The following is a 20896-nucleotide window of genomic DNA, read 5'->3' on the forward strand; positions in this document are numbered from 1 at the left end:
GGGGTTTACACACAAAGAATGAGTTACTGTCAAACTAAGAAGGCATTTTCTCTGTGGTGTGGTGGTCCTTGGGGTCTCTGGCTTCATGTCTGTGCGAGACTGCCTCAACAGTGCGCAGCTCAGCTGTGACAACAAACATAGGGATCTCTTGGGCTGGCCACTCCAAACCCAGCCACCAGCTTCACAACGCGTCTTCGTGCACTCTGACCACAGACTTCCTGTCTGTTAAAATCTGACTCAACCTTGACCAGAAAAGAGGTTATATGCTTACTTAGGAGGAAGGGCATGATATCATCTGCCCAAAAATTAATTATTTTTGGATGTTAAGATAAGAGGGGATTTTTAGTGCAGGACTTTTAAGTTTCAAAATTCAACTTTCAAAGATAAGTGTAAAAGTAGCCTTAAAAAGCTTTGAAAGCTTTGACAAATGTGAGGAGGACACATTTAGCTGAAAAACTTTCTGATCCTGCATAGACAGCAACACAACTACCACGTTCAGGGCCCAGAAAGGTAGTAAGGACCAGTGTTGGGCATGTTACTTTAAAGTAAATTAGTTATAGTTACTAGTTACTTCTCACAAAATCTGAGTTAGTAACTGAGTTACATCATTATAAAAGTAACTACTTACCAGGGAAAGTAACTTACTTAAAATAACTTACTTAAAAAAAAAAAAAAAAGTTTAAATATGTCAAATAACTTGGATGCCCCCAATATTAAATATGTTAAATGAATAAAACATCGTACACTAATCTACATTATTTTAATGTTGCTGTGGGACAACGTGAGAGACACCTTCTAGGAGCTAAATATCACTTTATATCGTTTGAAACGGCAAGAAACGTAACTTTTTTTGTGTATATCCATAAAAACAAAACAATGTCAGTGTTTCCCCTGCCATTATATTACGGGGGTGGCCCCCCCCCTTAAAGGTCAAATAAACTTTATTTTCCATATAGCGCCAGATCACAACAGAAGTCATGAAAGGTTACCTTTTGCTATAGAACAGGTCTATACCTTGTTCTTTTATTTAAAAAAACAAAATAGTCTTATGTTATTTATCTTATTTACACAACAGCATGTCATTTCTGTCTCTACGTGGACGCGCGTCTACAATTTCTCTGCGAATACGCGGACAGGATCGCGGAGTCCAATTCGTAAAAACGGATTTACTCTATATGCCACAGAATTCGTCAGTTTTTGGATGAATAAAGCAAAAGTAGGTCTCTCACTTAATTCGAATCGCGATATGGACTAGTATGGACTAGTGTAGGTAAATATTAAAACGCAAAAAGACAGTTTGAATCCTCCATGTTCCGTTTGGCTCTGTATGAATGAATGGCGGAGACGCGGTTTTGTTTACTAGACAAATACTAAAGCACATGTGCGGCTCATGGTGGTTTTCGGCCTTTGGGTCTCATTATATGACAACATAAACACATGAACTTAATCTCCAGAGCTGCTGTAATGTTTAATGCCTTCATTTAATTATCAGAAAAATTAAAACACAAGTATTACTGAAAAAAAAAAAAACGATTGTAGGGCCCTATTGTTTAAAATGTTGAAATTGAGATTTCTGGACTTATTTTTTCACTGAAAAAAACGTAAAAAAACCCTGAATCTCAGTGAATACCTGCCTCACAGTCATGAGAAATACATGTATAGAAAGCCTGTAAAATGTCTTAAATAAAGTAAGTCACATTGAAAACAAATATTCAAATATTCTACAATCCATAGGATACCAATGCAAGCTCCGGTTTTTCCCATCTAGACTATTTCTAATGTAATCATGCCTGCGAGAGGCTCCACTTTTCAAATTTTAAACATCTGTAAACAATAAATTTTCAAACTGTAAACAAACACGTTTCATCTCGGCTACTTTTTGTTTCTGGAGGAAGCCACAGTGTACCTCAGAAGACGAACGCAATGCGATGCGAAGGTTTGCAGGCCAGATGAAAACCACTTCAGTGAGCTCAACTATAGTAAAGTTGCATTTTATTGTCAGTAACTGTAACAGCGTTGGTAATTCGTTTGATTACTCGTTACTGAAAAAAGTTATTCCTATCACTGGTAAGAACATCGTTAAAATAATCCATGTCACATCAGTGGTTCAACCTTAATTTTATGAAGCTGTGAGAATATTTTTTGTGCACAAAGAAAACAAAAATAACGACTTTATTCTACTATTTATTCGACATGCATTCACGCAAGTACCACAACAAATGAAGCACATCAACCTATATTTTTTTCAATTTCCGTCCTTTCATTTGCTTTAGAGTAGTTGTAAGTTTGATGAGTGCTTCAAATCAGTCCCAATGGGAAATCCCAGCATAAAGGAAAACTGTATGTTTACCATAAAAGCATGTTCTGACTGGCATGTGTTTGTTTGCAGTGGAGGAACTGAGAACAGCCGGTGTATTCACCTGCAAAACACTGGCAGGGAGGTGAGATGCATTCGGATGTATTTCTGTGATATTTCTGTACTGTGTTTCTCTGTTGAATCTCTGATCCTTTGAGCTCTTCTGACAGCGCAGTATCAGCTTATTTTCAGCTCTTTGTTATGTCATGCTGGCAGTAGAACAGCTTCGATATAGACTACACAGCAGTCTACAGCCTGATGGATGCTTCCGTTCTCTGCATGTTTATGTTATGATAAGTACTGAGGATCATTTTCCAGTTAGTGAAATAGCAGCACAGCTTGTAATCTGAATCCTTGCTTACCTCCTTCTTTACTATGTGCTTTTCCAATCAGTCATAGTCTTGTTTTGGGATGTATTTTTGCATGCAAAGGATGATTCATATTCATGAATTCATATGTGTTGCATGTCATTCCACATGAGCCAGAATATGTCATTCACTCATAAACATGGAAACAGCTGATCATCTGATGCACAGAGTGAGAGAGTGTCCTGTCTGATCTCATCAGAGATTACTGCTCTTAGGCCTCAGCGCCCCTTCACAGCCTCTTTTTCCTGTGTCAGTCATCATCCTGTTATCCTTAACCAATCCTCAACCACCAGGTGGGTTGGTGTTTGTTATTCTCACCCAATCAGACTGCATCACACCACAAATTTCTTGCTGAGTTGTGACTTTCAGCTGACAATTCAAAATATTTTTAGCATGGAAAGTAAGGAATGATTCAGCTGTTTTTGTTCGATTTTTTTTTTTTTTTTTTTTTACAATCCTATTAGCAGGCCTGCAGCAAATACAACATATTATACCCGCAAATTTCGATATTAACTCTTCCTAAAAATGTATGCTAAATTGTATTAATATATATATTAATACAATTTAGCATACATTTTCCATTAGTAATATAATAATATAACAAATTGCACAATATATTAAAATATATATACATAATGTAATATACTATATATATTTATATATATATATAGTATATATATATATATATACATACTATATATATATATATAGTATATATATATTTATACTATATATATATATATATATGTGTGTGTGTGTGTATATATATATATATATATATATATATATATATATATATATATATATATATGTGTGTGTGTGTGTGTGTTGTGATCCTTGTTTTATATATATATATATAAGGATCTAATATGTATTTTAATATTTTATTATATATATTATTATTATTATTAATATTAATATATAGATATATATACACACACACACACTTATTATATTATTTAAATATATAATAATATATTAAAATATATTATACATTTATACTTTTTTAAAATACTTCATAATACTTTTTTAATTTTTATAATACTAATATAGACAAATAGATATATTACATATATTTTATATACATTTATAACAAATATTTTAAATAACTATATTTAATAAAAAATACACACACACACATACATATATATATATATATATATATATATATATATATATATATATACACATACATATACACAGTATATATTGTGTGTACATAAAATGTATAAAAATAATAATACATTAAATAAGAAATTAGATACAGGTATGTCATATATATATATATATATATATATATATATGTATATATATGTATATGTATATATAAATATGTAATATAATTTATTAAAATACTAATATAGTACATTAGATACATAGACAGACATATTACAAATATATGTATAAGTGTGTGTGTATATATAACAAATACAATATATATTATATATATTTTAGAAAAATACAAATATTATACGAGACGAGTACACACATATTTGTGTATGTGTGTATATATAAAATTTATAAAAATACTAATCTATTACAGTAGATATAAATTAGATACAGAAATATTATTATATATAATAAAATATATATCTGAATATCTCTCTCTCTTGCTCTAGAAATATATATATAGACATATAGATATACATATAGATATATTACAAATTACAGATATATTACACTATCTGTCTAATATTTGTAACATTATATACATATTACACTCATATTTTTTTACTGTTATTATGGTCATTTTCTTTTACTGTGGTAATGGTGAAGTGTTCATTTTCATGGGACAGATGCAAATGTTTGTACAAATAAATTCTCAAAAATAAAGAAATAAACAACCAGGTTGTGAGGCAGGACACATTTGTCCCCAAGGTGCAAGAGGATGGCAATAATTGTAAGAAGCATCTGGTTTTAATGCACTGCTGGCTTGAGCGTAATAAATATGTAATCAGTCTGTTCGACATTGCTGTGAGAGGCAGTGCGTGTCTGCTGTGAGTGTGAGTGTGTGGAGGGGGGTGTGGGTGGGGGCTGTAGCCGCAGCGTGACTTAAATGCACTGCAGCATCCAGCAGGTTCTGTCTCTCTGCATCCTGTTCTCTTGCGCCTGCTCGCCTCTGTCTCTCTCTCTCCCTCTCTTTCTTTTTCATTCCACTGCTCTCCGTCCACAGTGTCCGTGCATCCGTCTGTCCCGGCACAGAATCTCTCCATATTCCTCTCTCCTGTCATCTCAAACTTCCAGCATATAGACAGACGTCTTCAGCCCCTGCAAATTCTGCCAGGCCCAGTCCGTCTGCAGAGCACAATCGCCCAACTCAGCGTCCAGGATGGATGTTCTAATGAAGGGATTCTCTATGGCCAAGGAAGGAGTGGTGGCCGCCGCTGAGAAAACTAAAGCTGGAGTCGAAGAGGCAGCTCTCAGGACCAAAGAAGGAGTCATGTATGTGGGTAAGTGCAGATGGTTGCTGCTAGTCTGTGTGTGTGTGTGTGTGTGTGTGTGTGTGTGTGTGTGTCCCACACAGTGTAAAATAATTCAGCATTGACAGTGGTAATAATAGCTGTGTTCTATAAAGGTCTCTGCAATTATTCCCAATAGAGCTAATGCAGATGTGATGGATGAGTCTGCATTAGTGAGTGTGTTTGTGTGTGTGTGAAGGAGAGGAGGGTCTCAGTGAGGTCGTGCTGAGAGAGTAGATGGAAGCAGCTGCAAATGTGAGATACACGACTGTTAAAAAATACTGCAAAAATGGTGCAGGGAACAAAACCTGGGGTGTGGTGAAAAAGAGAGTGATGGGAGTGCAGACCTGAACGGGACAAAGTAAAAGCTCATAAAAGCAATGACACTAATGTGCACTAATATTTCAGATGAAGTTCATAATTCAATTAATAAATGTAAATAACTTATTTTACACCTTACACATATGATACACTATGACTTGCACCTAATTTGAATTATTTTGTTTATATTTAATTTAATAAAATCCGGAATGCTCATTACACATACTATTAACAATGTAACAAGTAGTAGTTTAAAACCAAAATTGGTGGCATTAATAATTTAATATTAATGCATTAAAATGCAGTTCACTCAAATGCTGCAGAAATGCCATTTTTAGACAAAAAATGTGCTTTTTTACTCTTTTGACATTTCCTGCATATGTTCATGTGCATGTAAATGAGAGATTTACCTGTCCACTACAATATAATATTCCAACATCATCAACTAATACTCGGGACACTATTTCGTCCCGCACGCACTATTAAGTGTTGTTTATGTGCATGTGAACGAGTGAGAAAATGGGGGGGGGCATATAGAGCGGATCAGCTGAGCACTGCAGCATTTACTCCCTCCCTCTCTGCGCTCCCGTCTCCTTGCGTCGTGTGTGCCGATGCAGCAGGATTTGCCTGGTTGTGAGTGGACTGTGATGACTAACCCTCACCATCCCCCTACGCCACCATAGAGAGAGATAGAGAGAGAGATGGGGAAATGAGGTGCAGTGCTCATGTGTTATGTCATAGGCTTGCAGCCCCATAGCGTCTGCTTATGCTCATCAGCACAGAATGAACAGATGGCGTAGAGAGAACATGACAGAAAATACAAACTACAAACAATTCGGCACCAAACCATGACTGTGTAGTATTCAACACATTCCCGTCCGAATGGACGCCGTAGAGTGTTCCAGAAAACACTCCTTGATGAACCTGACTGTGGTAATCTCACCTAATCCAATCAGATCAACAATCAACCCAGCATGCATTTGGGTGTGCTGTAATCTCCATAAGCAATTCTCCACCAAGGTCACTTGTGAGGTCGTAGGCCTCACTCTAATGCATGTATTGGCTTCAGTGTGCTTATTATGTGCACTAGAGCTTGAAGTCATTACTCAGGTTGATTGTTGTGAAGACACACTCCGTTTAAAAGTGTAAAAGCTACTGCTTTGGATACTGTGAAAGGCCTTTGATCCAGAACTATATGTTCTGAAGATGCAGCGTCGTCAGCAGCGCTGACGCAGTGGAGATCTCCACAACTGCAAGTGATAGTGCAAACGCTTTATCTAGCAGCTCAGATTCGTCCAGAAAACTGATAAAGTCAGACTGAAAAGCAAACAGTGCAGACAGACTCTGTTTTGATATAAAGAGCTTGAAGGCACATACAGAATGCAAGAGAGCAGATGTGCTCAACCATGCAGAAACTATACAAAACTGAGCTTTCGCAAAAAGAAAGCGAATGAGACAAGAGAACTCTTAGAATAGAGAAGGAGAGACTAATGCATACGTACAGTATAAATGAAAGACAGAGTAATACGGAAGCAGTTTGGATCTAAATATTACATAATCTATGTGATGAATTTTTAAATGCTTAATGGCAGCAAGGCTAGATTAAGGTAGATGTTAGACTGATAGACAAACTCTTTGAAACATAATGTCATAATGTTAGTGAAGCATTTGGTATCTTACTTTGAAGAGGTGTTGGAATTTGTCTTTATTTGCATAGATTTGTCTAGTCCTCTGTCATGTTGGAATAGAGACATATGCAGGTTTAAATGATGAGATTATACTGCTATCAAGAATCAACTCTACATACTTTAGTCACTAAGACAGAAAAATAGTGTAAATATAACAATTAATGTTCTGCATTTTGCATTTTGTATGCATTACTGGTTAAGGTCAGTATTTTTTTTAAAGAAATATTGTTATTCAGAAAATACATTAAGTTTATAAACTGACAGCAACGACTTCTTACATAGTTAAACAAACAAACATAGATAGATAGATAGACAGATAGATAGAAAGATTTGTTAAAGAATCCTTAAAAAATGTATCAGGGTTTCCACAAAATTGTAATTATTCACTTTTATAATAACACAAAATGTTTCTTGAGGAAAAAAACAGTTCAAGTATATCAAGTACATTAAAATATATTACAAATATATTTTAAATCATAATAATATTGTAATATTATGTTTATGTCTCAGTGTCTCAAGTATGTTGCATATTGTTGAAAATCTGTTGTTTGTATATTGTTAATATTTATTGTTTCACATTTTTTTTTATTGTTTTTACTTAAAAAGTATGATAGCGGTAGCGTTTAATTCCATTATGAACCTACATGACGATATAGGCTTGTGCATTTATTTCGAAGATAACAGATGAACAGACGAGACTGCATAGCATTTCATGTTCAACACCACCCGGCAGTGACAGCGATTTTAATATATTCTCATTTTTATAAACCAGTATCAATTCGTAAATCCCTATCAATCTTTTGGTCTATGCGGTTTTCATTTAATGAATGAACAGTATATAGTGCGCCTCTCATCCAATAAATCACAACAGGCTAAGCATTGTGTTACTTTTGATATTAAACAAAGTCTCAGATTTCAAATTCTGTCCATTTCAGTAGGAAATTAAGCAATAAATACCAGTGTGGAGCTCTTTAATGTGATGTGACAGATCGTTGTAGCTTCTGGGTACTCGCCTGTGCGTAATCAAGGATAGGAAAACATTTGTAACAGTTTCATTTTTGTTCTGGATCCAGTGCTCTGCTGCTACACTGGAGCGCATTTGCCAACGACTGGGTGGGAATAACAGTTAGAAGTTACAATAGATCACCCTCAGTGTAATCTGTCAAAGTGACGGACGGCCTATAGATCTCTCAGTCACTGATTTAAAAAAAAAAAAAAAAAAAAAAAAAAAAAAAAAATCTGTCAATGACGGACAATTGTCAATTAATGTGACCTCTGGGTAGCGTGTACAATACTATCCAGTGTTCTTAAAGAAAAAACTATGCAACACATTTCACATGTTGACACCGAATAGCAATAACTAGGATATATTTATGGAATTTTATTTGCTGTTTTTGTACCAGTTCTGCAATTTCTGAAGCACATTTCATGTTTATTTCTCATGTTTCAGGCAACAAGACAAAGGAGGGAGTGGTGTCAGGCGTAAACACAGGTGAGAAATTAATATGCGTTTATCTTTAGAGGATAAAAATCTAGAAATGAAAAGTCATTAATTTACTCTCTGTACTATCGATTCTCACAGTTGCCCAGAGGACCACCGACCAGGCGAATATTGTCGGTGAAACAGCAGTAGGCAGCGCTAATGAAGTTGGACAGAAGACAGTAGAGGGACTGGAGAACGTGGGTGCATCAACCGGCCTGGTCAACCCGGTGAGTTACTGTGCAAATATACTCTTCTCCACCAGTACTAGATGTCGTCCTTTCTCCTTTTAGTTAAGCCAAAAACGAAATTAATTAACATCTTTTAATTACCACTGTATCTTTTAATCTTTCTTGTGTATTGCATTTAAATTACTTAAGCCTAGCCTAATGGATCTATGCCAGATCTGAGATTGCCACAAACTCAACATCTATTTAACTTCAAAACAGTTTTAACTACATGTACTGTATAGATACTGTTTTTTTGTGTCTAACATATTCTGTTTGTTTTTCCCTGTTTACAATTGTGCTGTTAACAGGATGAGGCTTTATATGAGGTGCTTATTAAATGGGGTTGGGAATGGTTGATTTGGTTTGTAGAGAGAAATGCGCTAGTATATAGCCTGTGAATGTGGCATATATACTCCGTGCTGCATATACGAGTCTGAGCTTTAACTTTAGCTGACTGCTGTATCACACCACACTGATGGGGCGAATGTGCACAACCACCCACATAACAGCAGGGCTCAGTTATCTTCATTCAATCCCCCTGGAGTCATTCTCTCATTGTGCATAATGAGAAAGAATGGCTGCATTGATTACCTCATTGATTACCTGAATTCCCATCAGTTCCCATCAAGTTAATGAGCTACTATTGTGTTCAGTAATTTTCTGGGGGGAAAAACTACTTCTCTACAAAACTGCGAAGGCAGCAGATCAGTGTTATTAGAATTTTTTTAATTATTTGTGACTATTTTGATTTAGCTTTTTTGTATTTTGTTTTCATTTTAGTTTATATTTTAGTATTTTTTATGTTTTTGTCATTTTTAGTAATTTTACTAAAACTTGTAGTTTTAGTAAAAGGCAAATTTTCTAATTTTTATTATTTTGATTTTCATCTAATATTTATGTTATGTATTTCAGCTTCATTTTAATTTATTTATTTATCATTAATAGTTTTAGTTTTAGTAACAACACTGGAGCAGATGCTGAATTAACTGCAGTGATCTTTAGTCACTTGACAGCAAAATTAAATTACGCTGCACTCAAAAGAAGCAAATATTCACTAAATATTGACATGTGGGTGACTTGAATGACAAGCAAATGACAGATCTTACCTCATATTATACCTGTCTCTCATTCCCATTGCATTAACTAACAACCTGGGAACTCTATCATAATAATAACTCATCTTCTAACAGAACATATGTTCTGACAGGACATAATTGATACAATAAAATATAATTCACCAAGTAAATGACGCTAAACAGTTACACTTATACATCCTCAGCTTATCAATAGCAGTGTGCCATGGCATCCTGCATTTCTAACTGCTCGCGGACGCATGTTTTTGTTCTCCCTGTGCAATATTTTTGCTACTTGCTGATGCTCCTCTTGAAAACACTGTTGGAAAAAAAAATCACTAATATGAATTTTTTGAATGTTTGGACATTGTGCATGTGGAAATGATGGCCTATCTAAAACTAAAGTTTGGCATTCTGAACATTACTCCAAGTACATAAGATGTTTGTCTTCAAAATCGCTCATGAAAATGTAAACACTTATTACTGGAAACAACTGTCCTTTCTGGCAAATGTTACGGATTGCAACATTCTGTTGAATAGCCTGTTTAACTCTGATGAAAGTAAAATAGGTTGCAAACAGCATGTTATGCTAATTTTGGGAGATGTAAGGAAAGATTTGGTTGGGGATGCAGAGAAGAAAGAGATTAGATTAAGACTGCTGTGAGCCAGAAAGTCCTCTGAGTAGGACAGAGTGTCTGGACCTGACAGTGACTCAGCAGAAGAGCTCAGCACAGCCGTACCGCAGAGACAGAACAAATAAAGAGAGAGAGAAGATGTGCCCGCCAGCTGCATTAACCTTCCACTGGAACTTCATGGCCATCGTTAACATCCCTCCGTCCCTCCCTCCATCTCTGCAGAGACAGCAGTCATAACACACTGCAGTGAAAAGACATTGTCCCTCTGCACAGGCAGTGTCTGAAAAGCTGTGCTGCATCCCTGCATGTTATTTAATATGGCTGTTTAACATGACAAAAGCTGTTATTGCGCTCCATATGAAGATTCACTGCTTTATATGTGAATACCAGATGGATATAAAGCAGAAGGCAGCTGTATTTTGGATGTTAACGGTGTGTGTATTTCACAGGGCGACTTCTCTCATGGGGGCATGGAAGGAGGTGACGGTGGAGAGGTGAGAACAGAGAAAAAGTAACTTGGTTTCCATGAAAAGAGTTTACTTTGGTCTCCCATTATAGAGGGTTTGCACTTACATCACAGTTTGGTCTGTTAATTGGATATGCGGCCATATTAGCAATACTCGGATGTAAACAACAGCATGGATTGCACAGTTAATGTACTACTGAATATGTTGTTCTGGTAATTTATGGTGTCTAAACCACGGGAAAAAAACTTGTGGAAGCTGCTAAATTATATAGAGAAGCACTTAGGAAGTAGGAAAGGGCGCAATATTTTGACAAACTAAAGTTAATAGGTGGTAAAGATACATACGAGCAGTATTAATTTAGATATTATTGATCTTGAGCTACTTTAACATTGTTGCCCTGGGTTGTTTTTAATGTCTGCGGGTTGAAGTGACTCCAATGTTATGAAAACCTGCCAACCCTGACGAAGTGCAGTAAACCGTAAATCTGTTTGCACTACAAACCAATGTGTTCATAATTATGATAACACATTAAAATAATATGGTAATATACACCAGTCCACAACATCAAGCAGCAAAACAAGCTGTTTTTTTTTTTCAGCTAAAAATAGCTGGAAGCAAATACCGGAAGCCAGGCACATTATGTTAAATTTAACAAATAGCTGTGCTCAACCTTAGGAGGAAAATAAGGTGGATAATAGCGTTCAAAGGTTTAGGGTATTTCATGCTCACAAAGGCTGCATTTATTTGATTAAAAACACTAGTAATATTGTTAATTATAACCACAAGAACCATTTCTTATTCTTATCAGTCAAAAACCTCTGCTTGCATTTTTTTTTCCAGGATTCTTTGATAGCAATATTCAAATAATAGGAATTATTTGTAACATTACAAATGTCTTTACTGTCACTTTTATACCAATTTAATGTATTCATACTGAATAAAAGTTATAAAATAAAATAAAAATCCCAAATTTCAAATAGCAGTATCAAACACTACACTACCAGTTAAAAGTTTTTGAACAGTAAGAAAAAAAGAGATGTTTTTTTTTAAGAATTCTCTTCTGCTTACCAAACCTGCATTTATTTGATACAAAATACAGCAAAAGCAGTAATATTGTGAAATATTTTTACTATTTAAAATAACTGCTTTCTACCTGAATATATTTTAAAATGTAATTTATTCCTGTGATCAAAACTGAATTTTCAGCATCTTTACTCCAGTCTTCAGTGTTACATGATCCTTCAGAAATCATTCTTATATGCTGATATGCTGTTCAAGAAACATTTTTTATTATAATTATCAATATCAATATAATATAATATTAAAACAGCTGAATACACTTTTTCAGGATTCTTTGATGAATAGAAAGATCTAAAGATTAGCATTTATCTGAAATAAAAAGCTTTTGTAGCAATATACACTATGACATTCAAAAGCTTGGAGTCAGAAGAAATTATAGAAATACTTTTATTTAGCAAGGATGCTTTAAATTGAGTGATGATAATGACATTTGTAACATTACAAAAGATTCCCATCTCAGATAAATGCTGTTCTTTTGAACTCTATTCATCAAAGAAACCTGAGAGAATTCTACTCAGCTGTTTTCAACATAATAAATGTTTTTGAGCAGTAGATTAGCATATTAGAATGATTTCTGAAGGATCATGTGACTGGAATAATGATGCAAAAAAATTCAGCTTTGAAATCACAGGAATAAATTACATTTTAATAATACAATAGAAAGCAGTTATTTTAAATAGTAAACATATTTCTAAACTTTACTGTTTTTGCTGTACTTTGGATCAAATAAATGCAGGCTTGGTGAGCAGAAAAGACTTCTTTAAAAAAAAAAATTCTTACTGTTCAAAAACTTTTGACTGGTACTGTACATTATTTGTTCATAATGATAGTATTTATAACCGTTGGTGTATTAAATTTTGGGGGTGTGAATCATAGTAGGCAGCCTGTCAGAACTGAGTGAGATTGAAGAGAAGCACTCATCAGTTGGTTGATGACTGATTTACTGAAGATTTTTTGGGTATACATGTGTGTGGTTTTTCCACGTACACACACTGTAACCCAGTATAAACCTGAAGTCAATGTCTTTAAAGTAACACTGAATGAACCTGAATACAGCTGCCGAACTCTACGACTTCTCTCTCGCATGCACCGCGTCTAACCTGCGATCTAGCTCCGCCTCCCGAAGTGACATCGCTGCCATGCTAAACACTCTGATTGGTCAGAATCACCTGAAAACTTGGAGAGAACCGGGCTTTTTGTACAATTATATATATAAAACAAAAAAAGTTTATTGCTAGAAAATTACACGTTATATATCCCACGTTTGCATGCCGATTTAAAAATTTAATTTGACCTCCAATCCTGACAGTTAAAGTTAAACACTTTCTACACTGACCACTTCCTTAAAAAGGAATGACTTTATTGTGAACTCTCTTCATGGAAAATGTCTGAAGCATCTGCATCCGTTTAGATAAGAATCCCAGTATTAAACCATCTGTGAAATGACTTAATCTGTGTTCTTTTTGTTCATCAGGGTTATTAATCCCGAAGCCCGAAGCTGAAACGGTCCCCTCTCTTCCCTCTGACTCTCCACCTCTGAGTTTCTGCTCCAAAGCCTCGCCCCTTCCAGACTCCAGATGTTACTGATATTTTTTTGTGACTGTATGGAAAACCAGAGACTTTCCCTGAGCCCTGTAGCCGTTAGATGTGTGACGCTTCCCCGCCTCCCCATCTGTGGTGTCGTCATGCTGTTCTCTAGTGTTATTGTCATTCCTCTACCTGTCCGCACCTCATCTAAAACACATACACTCATACAGTACATACACAAAAAATGGACAGGAACCGTGAAGCCCAGAGGCTGATATCAGAGGTCGAGGTGGTCTTTTAGGAGCATGGCTGGAAAAAAAAAAGGAAAAAAAGATACCCGCATGACCAGAAATGTAAGAAAAGCAATACATCTCATTTCATCAGGGCATGTAGCAATGTGCGTCTGGATCTTTGTGAGATCGTAGCCATGTTTCAATTTATTTAGTCTTGAAAATGCTGCAATGTACGCAATGACAAGTTGTGTGTACATTAAGAGATACATTACATTCCTTTAGTTCTGTATGTGTGCAGAATAGAGTTTCGTGTGCTTGACCAATAGACTTATCGTGTGATTTGTTAGAGTAAGAACAAATATGTTTATTCACAAAATGTGAACACATACTGTATACATAGATACTGTAAAACAAAAAACGATTATCCGTATTGATGTAGCTGTGCTAGACTTGCATTTCGTCATTAGCTTGTACACCTGAGATTTGGTTCCGGTTGGGCTGAATGAGGTTCTGCTAGGACAAGGAGCTTTTCGATGTTACAGAAAGAGATCAAATCTTCCAGCACATCCTGTTTTGTCCCGATTTTGTTGCAATGCATGTGAAGTCGGTGTGCGATCATGAATTTGTGATGCCCGCAATGTTAAAGCAATACTACAGCACCATTGCAAGGTTTGTCATTGGTCTGTTCTGTAGCACTGTGCTGTGCTGACTCTAGGCACTGTGTTTTACAAAGGGAATGCTAAGAAGTGTAAAACTGTCTTCATCTTCATTCAGCCTAGCCGTTATGGCCACCCAAACCCCGCCCCTGTCCTGTCACTCAGCGGTGTGTTCAGATCCACCCCAGGCTTGTGTCTGCTGTAGGTAACTAGGACAAAGCTATCAAACATCGCAGTTTGTTCTTTCTTTGAAGCCACAAAAAACTGAAGACTGCATGTTGCCTTATCAGCACTCCTATATTCACTTACACACACACACACACTCACACACACAAAGCTGATCAAAACACAAAAACACACTCTTCTCAAGCTTTCTTTCTTTGAGCCTTTCTCTTTTTGCTCTCTCCTGAAACACACACACACACACACACACACAAATGTCCCACATACCTTTTACGTTGGCATCAAAGCAGGCAAGCTGATTTTATAAACTGTATAAGTGAAATAAAGAGTTTTGTTGAAATCTATAATGCTGTGTGAAATTTGTGTTCTTTCAAATGTATGCACTACAAAATACACTGAAAATAATGTGCAGAGAAAGTTTCACAATTATAAAGAAACACCAAGTAACAGAATTGAACAAAGTTTCAAAGTAGGGACATATATATATACAGGGGTTGGACAATGAAACTGAAACACTGGCCAATATAGTGTTGGAGGTTTCATGGCTATATTTATGCAGCCTGGTGGCCAGTCTTTACTGATCGCACATTCCACCAATAAGAGCAGAGTGTGAAGGTTGACTATGTGCACCCAATAGCTCAAACATTGTACCCTGAAGGTGGTGCCGTGTATTAGGATGATAATGCACCAATACACACAGCAAGACTGGTGACAAGAGTGATTTGATGAACATGAAAGTAAAGTTAAACATCTCCCATGGCCTGCACAGTCACCAGATCTGAATATTATTGAGCCACTTTGGGGTGTTTTGGAGGAGTGAGTCAGGAAATGTTTTCATACACCAACATCACATAGTGACCTGGCCACTGTTCTGCGAAAGGAATGGCTCAAAATCCTTCTGGCTACTGTGCAGGACTTGTATTTGTCATTCCCAAGATGAAATAATGCTGTATTGGCTGCAAAAGGAGGCCAAACACCATACTAATTGTGGTCTAAACCCAGGTGTTTCAGTTTCTCTGTCCAACCCCTGTATATATATATAGACCAATTTGGAGTAGACATCACAGTTACGTCACTTGCAGCTGTGCGTGCATTGTGGTTGCAGAAAAACACTGGTAACAAGTGGAGGCAAATGGGTAAAATCCATAAAGTAAGAGAAAAAAAAACATTTTTGTGCCTTTTGATGTCAAAATCAGAATGCAAATACGTTTTATAGAATATTGTCATCAAAGACGCCATTTGAAGCTAAATGCAGACATTTAAACATACATATTGTGAATGAAAACTGCTATGATTACTCTACTTTTAAAGCATAAATTTAATTTAAACAATAGGTCTACATAATATTCACATATGCTGTTCATAGGGGACGTATTGTATTAGCCCTAAAGTTACAGCATTAAATATTATTTAAATCTATTACTATTAAAATTTTTACATAACATTTATTTACTTTACTCACAATTCTGACTTTTTGTCTTGCAAATGCAAGTATATATCTCCTAATTCTGACTTTATAATTCAATTTAACCTTAAAAATAGTGAGTTTGTCAATTCTGAGGGAAAAAAAGCCAGAAGTGTGGGATATAAACTCATATTCTGAGCCGAGGGGAAAAGAGAGAGAATGTCAAGTTGTTTTTCCTTATTAGAATTGTGAGACATAATCTCGGTATGCAAGAATAAAGTCAGAATTTTGAAATATAAAATCAAAGCTACCTTTTTATTCCATGTCTCTATAGACTGCCACAAAAAACATCATCCCTGTTTCGGATCTGTAAGACTATCCAACTATCTAACGTCAATTTCATTGAATAACAGTGTTTATCGCTGGGTGACAAGCTCTTGTAATATGCGAAGAACATTTTGAAAACGACATTTAATAAATAATCTATAGTCTTAAATTTAACTATTTTGTACCGTATCTGTGGAATTCTCTAGCGTTCACAAAATTATAACTGGTTGATTAAGCCATTTAAAAGTTTGGGATCAGTACAATTTTTAATGTTTTTTTTTTTTTTTTTTAAGTAGTTTCTTATACTCACCAAGGCTGCATCTATTTGATGAAAAAAGCAGTAATATTGTGAAATATTATTTCAATAAAAAAATAACTGTTTTCTATGTGAAAATATTTTAAAATGTAATTTATTCCTGTGATGCAAAGCTGAATTTTCAGCATCATTATGCCGGCCTTACGTGTCTTCAGAAATCATTCTGATATTCTGATTTATTATCAATGACGGAAACAGTGCTGCTTAATATTTTGTTGGAACCTTTGGTACATTTATCAGGATTTTTTAATAAATAAAAAGTTAAAAATAACAGCATTTATGTCAAATTGAAACAATATGAACTACCATTTAAAAGTTTGTGGTCAGTAAATTTTTCTTCTTTCTTTGGAAAGAAATTAATGTTTAAATCCAAGGATGTGTTAAATTGATAAAAAAAAAAAAGTGAAAGCAAAGACTTATATTGTTGGAAAAGATTTCTATTTTGAGTAAATGCTGTTCTTTAAACCTTTGTATTCATTAACCAATCCTGAAAAAGTATTACAGGTTCCAAAAAAAATATTAAGCAGCACAACTGTTGCCAACATAAACAATAAATCAGCATTATTCGGAAGGAGCATTTAACACAAGACTGGATTAACAGCTGATGAAAATTCATCTTTGCACTACAGGAATAAATTCCATTTTAAAATATGTCAAAATAGAAAATAATATTTCACAAAATTACTTTTTTTGTATTTTCGATCAAGTAAATGTAGCCTTTATGAGCATAAAAGTATTATTTAGAAAAAAAAAAAAAAAAAAAAAAAAAAAAAAACTTTTGTAGTGTATGTAGTAAAATGGTGGTGATGGTGGTGGTTGGGGGGGTTCACTCATCAACTGCTAATAAGTTTCTTTTAATTAATTAATTAAATTAATTACAAAGAAACAGATAACATGTTAAATTGAACATGAAGTAGAAAAATTGAAATACATTGTAATTTTGTAAAACACATTCCAGTAATCTTTGTTTTATTCACAACTTCCAAAAAATCAGTAGTTAAAACCAACACTGTTGGACAGAAATGTACAGAGGGGACTAGCAAAGATGAAAAGTGTACTTTTCTGCAGTATCTGGAACTATCTCTAGGGGGCAGTAATTTACAGCTATATATTTTTGACCATAACAGAGACAGCCTTTATTTGGGGGCTAAAATTATTTTATTTCCTTCCTTTTCATTTCATTTCATTTTATGGTTATTTTTTTATATTATTATTTAATTAATTAATTCAATTTTATTTTATTTGCATAACCTAGTTTTAAAAAAGTCCAAACAAGCTTCCTTTATGATGCCAATAAACTTTAGGAAGAGTAATGAACTGCAAAGTATGTTTTTATGATCTAGCATTACAGGATCAAGATCTGCAGAGCTCAACAAATAAACATGAAGCCAAAACACATTCACACACTGCAAGCAATTATCCACCACTCCCATCAGCACACACCCAGCATGCAGAGCAAACTACGGAGTCTGGTTAGCGAGACCATTATGCGCTGGGGGGAAAAAATGAAGGAAAAGCAGATTTGTATGCACATGCTTGGTAATGTGCAGGGTTGTGGAATAACACATTTAACGGCATTACATAATTTAATTACAAAATAAATATAACCTACAACCTGTCTGAACGTTGATTAACTGATTATCAGTTGAAAACATATGTTAGAAATGTTAAAAAGTAATCAGTTACATTATCAAAGTAAATTAAATACTTACACTACTTATTACATTTTAAACAGGGTAACCTGTAATCTGTAACCTATTATATTTCCAGAGTAACTTTCCCAACACTAGTTATGTGTCTTTTGACCAAATATTGATTAAAAGAATAGTCACTCACCCACAGGCCATCTAAGATGTAGATGAGGCTTTTTTTTTCTTCATCAGAACAGATTTGGAGACATTTAGCTTTACATCACTTGCTCACCAATGGATCCTCAGCGGTCCAAACAGCTAATAAAAACATCACAATAATCCACAAATAAAAAGTTGTGTTTATAAAAAACAAATCTATCATTACAGAAATAGTTCACCCAAAAAATGCTGCTAATTTACTCAACCCCAGGTCATCCAGGATGTAGGTAGCTTTTTTATTCAGTAGAACAAGATAGAAGACGTTTAGCTGAAACTGTCCAAAAAAACAACAACAAAGAAAAACATAATAACGTTACAGGCATGACCAAACTAATACCCGACGTCTTATAAAGCGAAACGATCGGTCTGTTAAAGAAAATGAACTTTATTTACATATTTTTTACCTTTAATCCACAGCCTGGGCAAACGGTTCCCTGATGCGCAAACTTCCTGTTGCACGACAAACGCGCGGGCGCGTCCTCACGCGTGAACTGACGCTGTTTGTTTACAATGGAGCGTGAGGACTCATGTGCAGACCTAACAGTACCAGCGTCTAAAGCTCACAATGTAAAAGGTACAATGCTGTTGGTTTCGATGTGAACCAGAATACAGAACACTAGCTTAATGTATTATCCACCTTATTCTTCAATGCAGAAGTAAGCCTACAAGTTTAAAGACTTCCGGTTTATCATGGGAGAGTATCACAAATGTATTTTTGCATTCCCATTTGCTCAAATATCAACAGGAAAAACTCCACGATAATGTTTTACGACTTTCAATCAAATGAAAAAAAAAAATTAAAGGGGTGATCGGATGCTAAGTTCACTTTTTCATGTTGTTTGAACATTAATGTTTGTTGGCAGTGTATGTACAAATCTACCCTGTAATGGTAAAAATCCATGCAGTGGTTTTTAATTAATCTGTAAAAATAATATCCCCTTTTTCAAACCGAGCTGTTCTCAGATGCCTGTCGTTTTGGCGTCACACACACAGAAGCCACTCCCACAATAGTTGATTGACATGAGCTTTTACCTCAGACCAGCTGTAACAGTCCAGTAACTTTCCATGTTTTGATGCCAGAGCAGGGATGTAAATTAGACAAGAATATCTCAGATTGAGCGATTGAGGTGTGTTGCTGGATGTAATAATGAACATAGTGGTCGTCATTTACTCCCAACATCTGAGCAGCTGAAGATGCAGTAGATTACGTTTGTTTGTGAAGGGAATGCGCCTCCTGATCTACATATATCCGTATATGTTCACGCGAATCATTTGTGATCCAGCTTCACTTACAGCAGAAGTGAGTATAAGGGTTTTTTATGAATCTTCGCGATCGCCTTTCCTTATAAAGTGGTAGTTAGTAAGTTTAGTGGCTAAATGCGGCTAATGTAAACAAGACCGTCTTTCCACAGAGAGAAGAGAGGGGCGGGGTGAGCAGAGCTCATTTGCATTTAGGAACAACCCCTTAGTAGAATGAGATGATTTTTGCAGAACTGATTTTGGCAAGGTAAAAAGGGTGTTGTTTTACAAAACCATTGAGAATTTTTAATCAAAGTATGTTAGAGACTTTTCATTAAGACCCTAAAGAATCATATCAACTTGTGGAAAATGGGCATCAGATGACCCCTTTAAGAGAGGCTGATCAGCGGCCAGAGGAGAGAACGATGTCAAATTTAACGTCCTTCCCATAGACGCGGCATTAGAAACACCCTTGCATTAGCGTTAACTCGTTTTTTGTAACTTGTTGAAAAGGTGATACAATACAAAGTATAGTGTTATAAATGTACATATATTTTTAAAAAAATCAAAATATGAAAAATTTCCAGGATTTATGATGATGATGACCGTTGAAACGCATCATCACAGTCTTTTGAAAAGGGTCCATGACAACATGCAGTAAATGGTTAAGCTGTTTGCACTACAAACCAGTGTGCTCATAGTTAAGATAATACATTAAAATTATATGGACAAACCAATTTGCAATATCAAGCAGCAAATTAAACTAGCTGTTTTGTATAGCTAAAAATAACTGGACTTGGATGAGACCGGAAGCCAGACCCATAAAATTTACAAATTCCTGCGACCACTCTTACGGAAACATGAGGTGGATATTTAAATTTCATCCTAGACTTTCAGTGTGGTGTCAGACTATTAGACCCCACTTCACAAAGGAGGTTTCTGTTCCTTTGCACCTGAATTTCAACAAACCCACCAAATATAAACACATACTTTAGTACCAAAA

At 35.3% G+C, this 20896-nt stretch overlaps 1 protein-coding gene and 1 long non-coding RNA gene across 3 annotated transcripts; one reads left to right on the top strand and one right to left on the bottom strand.

Moving 5' to 3' along the window:
- Positions 1-4774: 4774 nt before the first annotated feature.
- On the top strand, positions 4775-15103 carry sncgb (synuclein, gamma b (breast cancer-specific protein 1)). Of its 2 annotated transcripts, XM_051123940.1 has the most exons (6): positions 4775-5174; positions 8643-8684; positions 8775-8902; positions 9211-9228; positions 11060-11104; positions 13632-15103. In XM_051123940.1, the coding sequence occupies exons 1-6, from the start codon at positions 5054-5056 to the stop codon at positions 13638-13640; spliced, it is 363 nt and encodes a 120-aa protein (XP_050979897.1). In that variant the 5' UTR covers positions 4775-5053; the 3' UTR covers positions 13641-15103. The 2 variants fall into 2 exon arrangements, with proteins under 2 accessions (XP_050979897.1, XP_050979898.1); XM_051123941.1 differs by lacking the exon at positions 9211-9228 and having other exon boundaries at positions 4778-5174.
- A 3532-nt stretch (positions 15104-18635) lies between these two features.
- LOC127173879 (uncharacterized) lies at positions 18636-19299 on the bottom strand. The gene is made up of 3 exons (XR_007828814.1): positions 19059-19299; positions 18861-18928; positions 18636-18753 (listed from the first exon to the last, which is right to left on the bottom strand). It is a non-coding gene; the product is annotated as an uncharacterized LOC127173879 (long non-coding RNA).
- Positions 19300-20896: the final 1597 nt, after the last annotated feature.

This window comes from Labeo rohita, chromosome 12 (assembly GCF_022985175.1).
Source record: "Labeo rohita strain BAU-BD-2019 chromosome 12, IGBB_LRoh.1.0, whole genome shotgun sequence".
In the NCBI taxonomy this organism is placed as follows: Eukaryota; Metazoa; Chordata; class Actinopteri; order Cypriniformes; family Cyprinidae; genus Labeo; species Labeo rohita.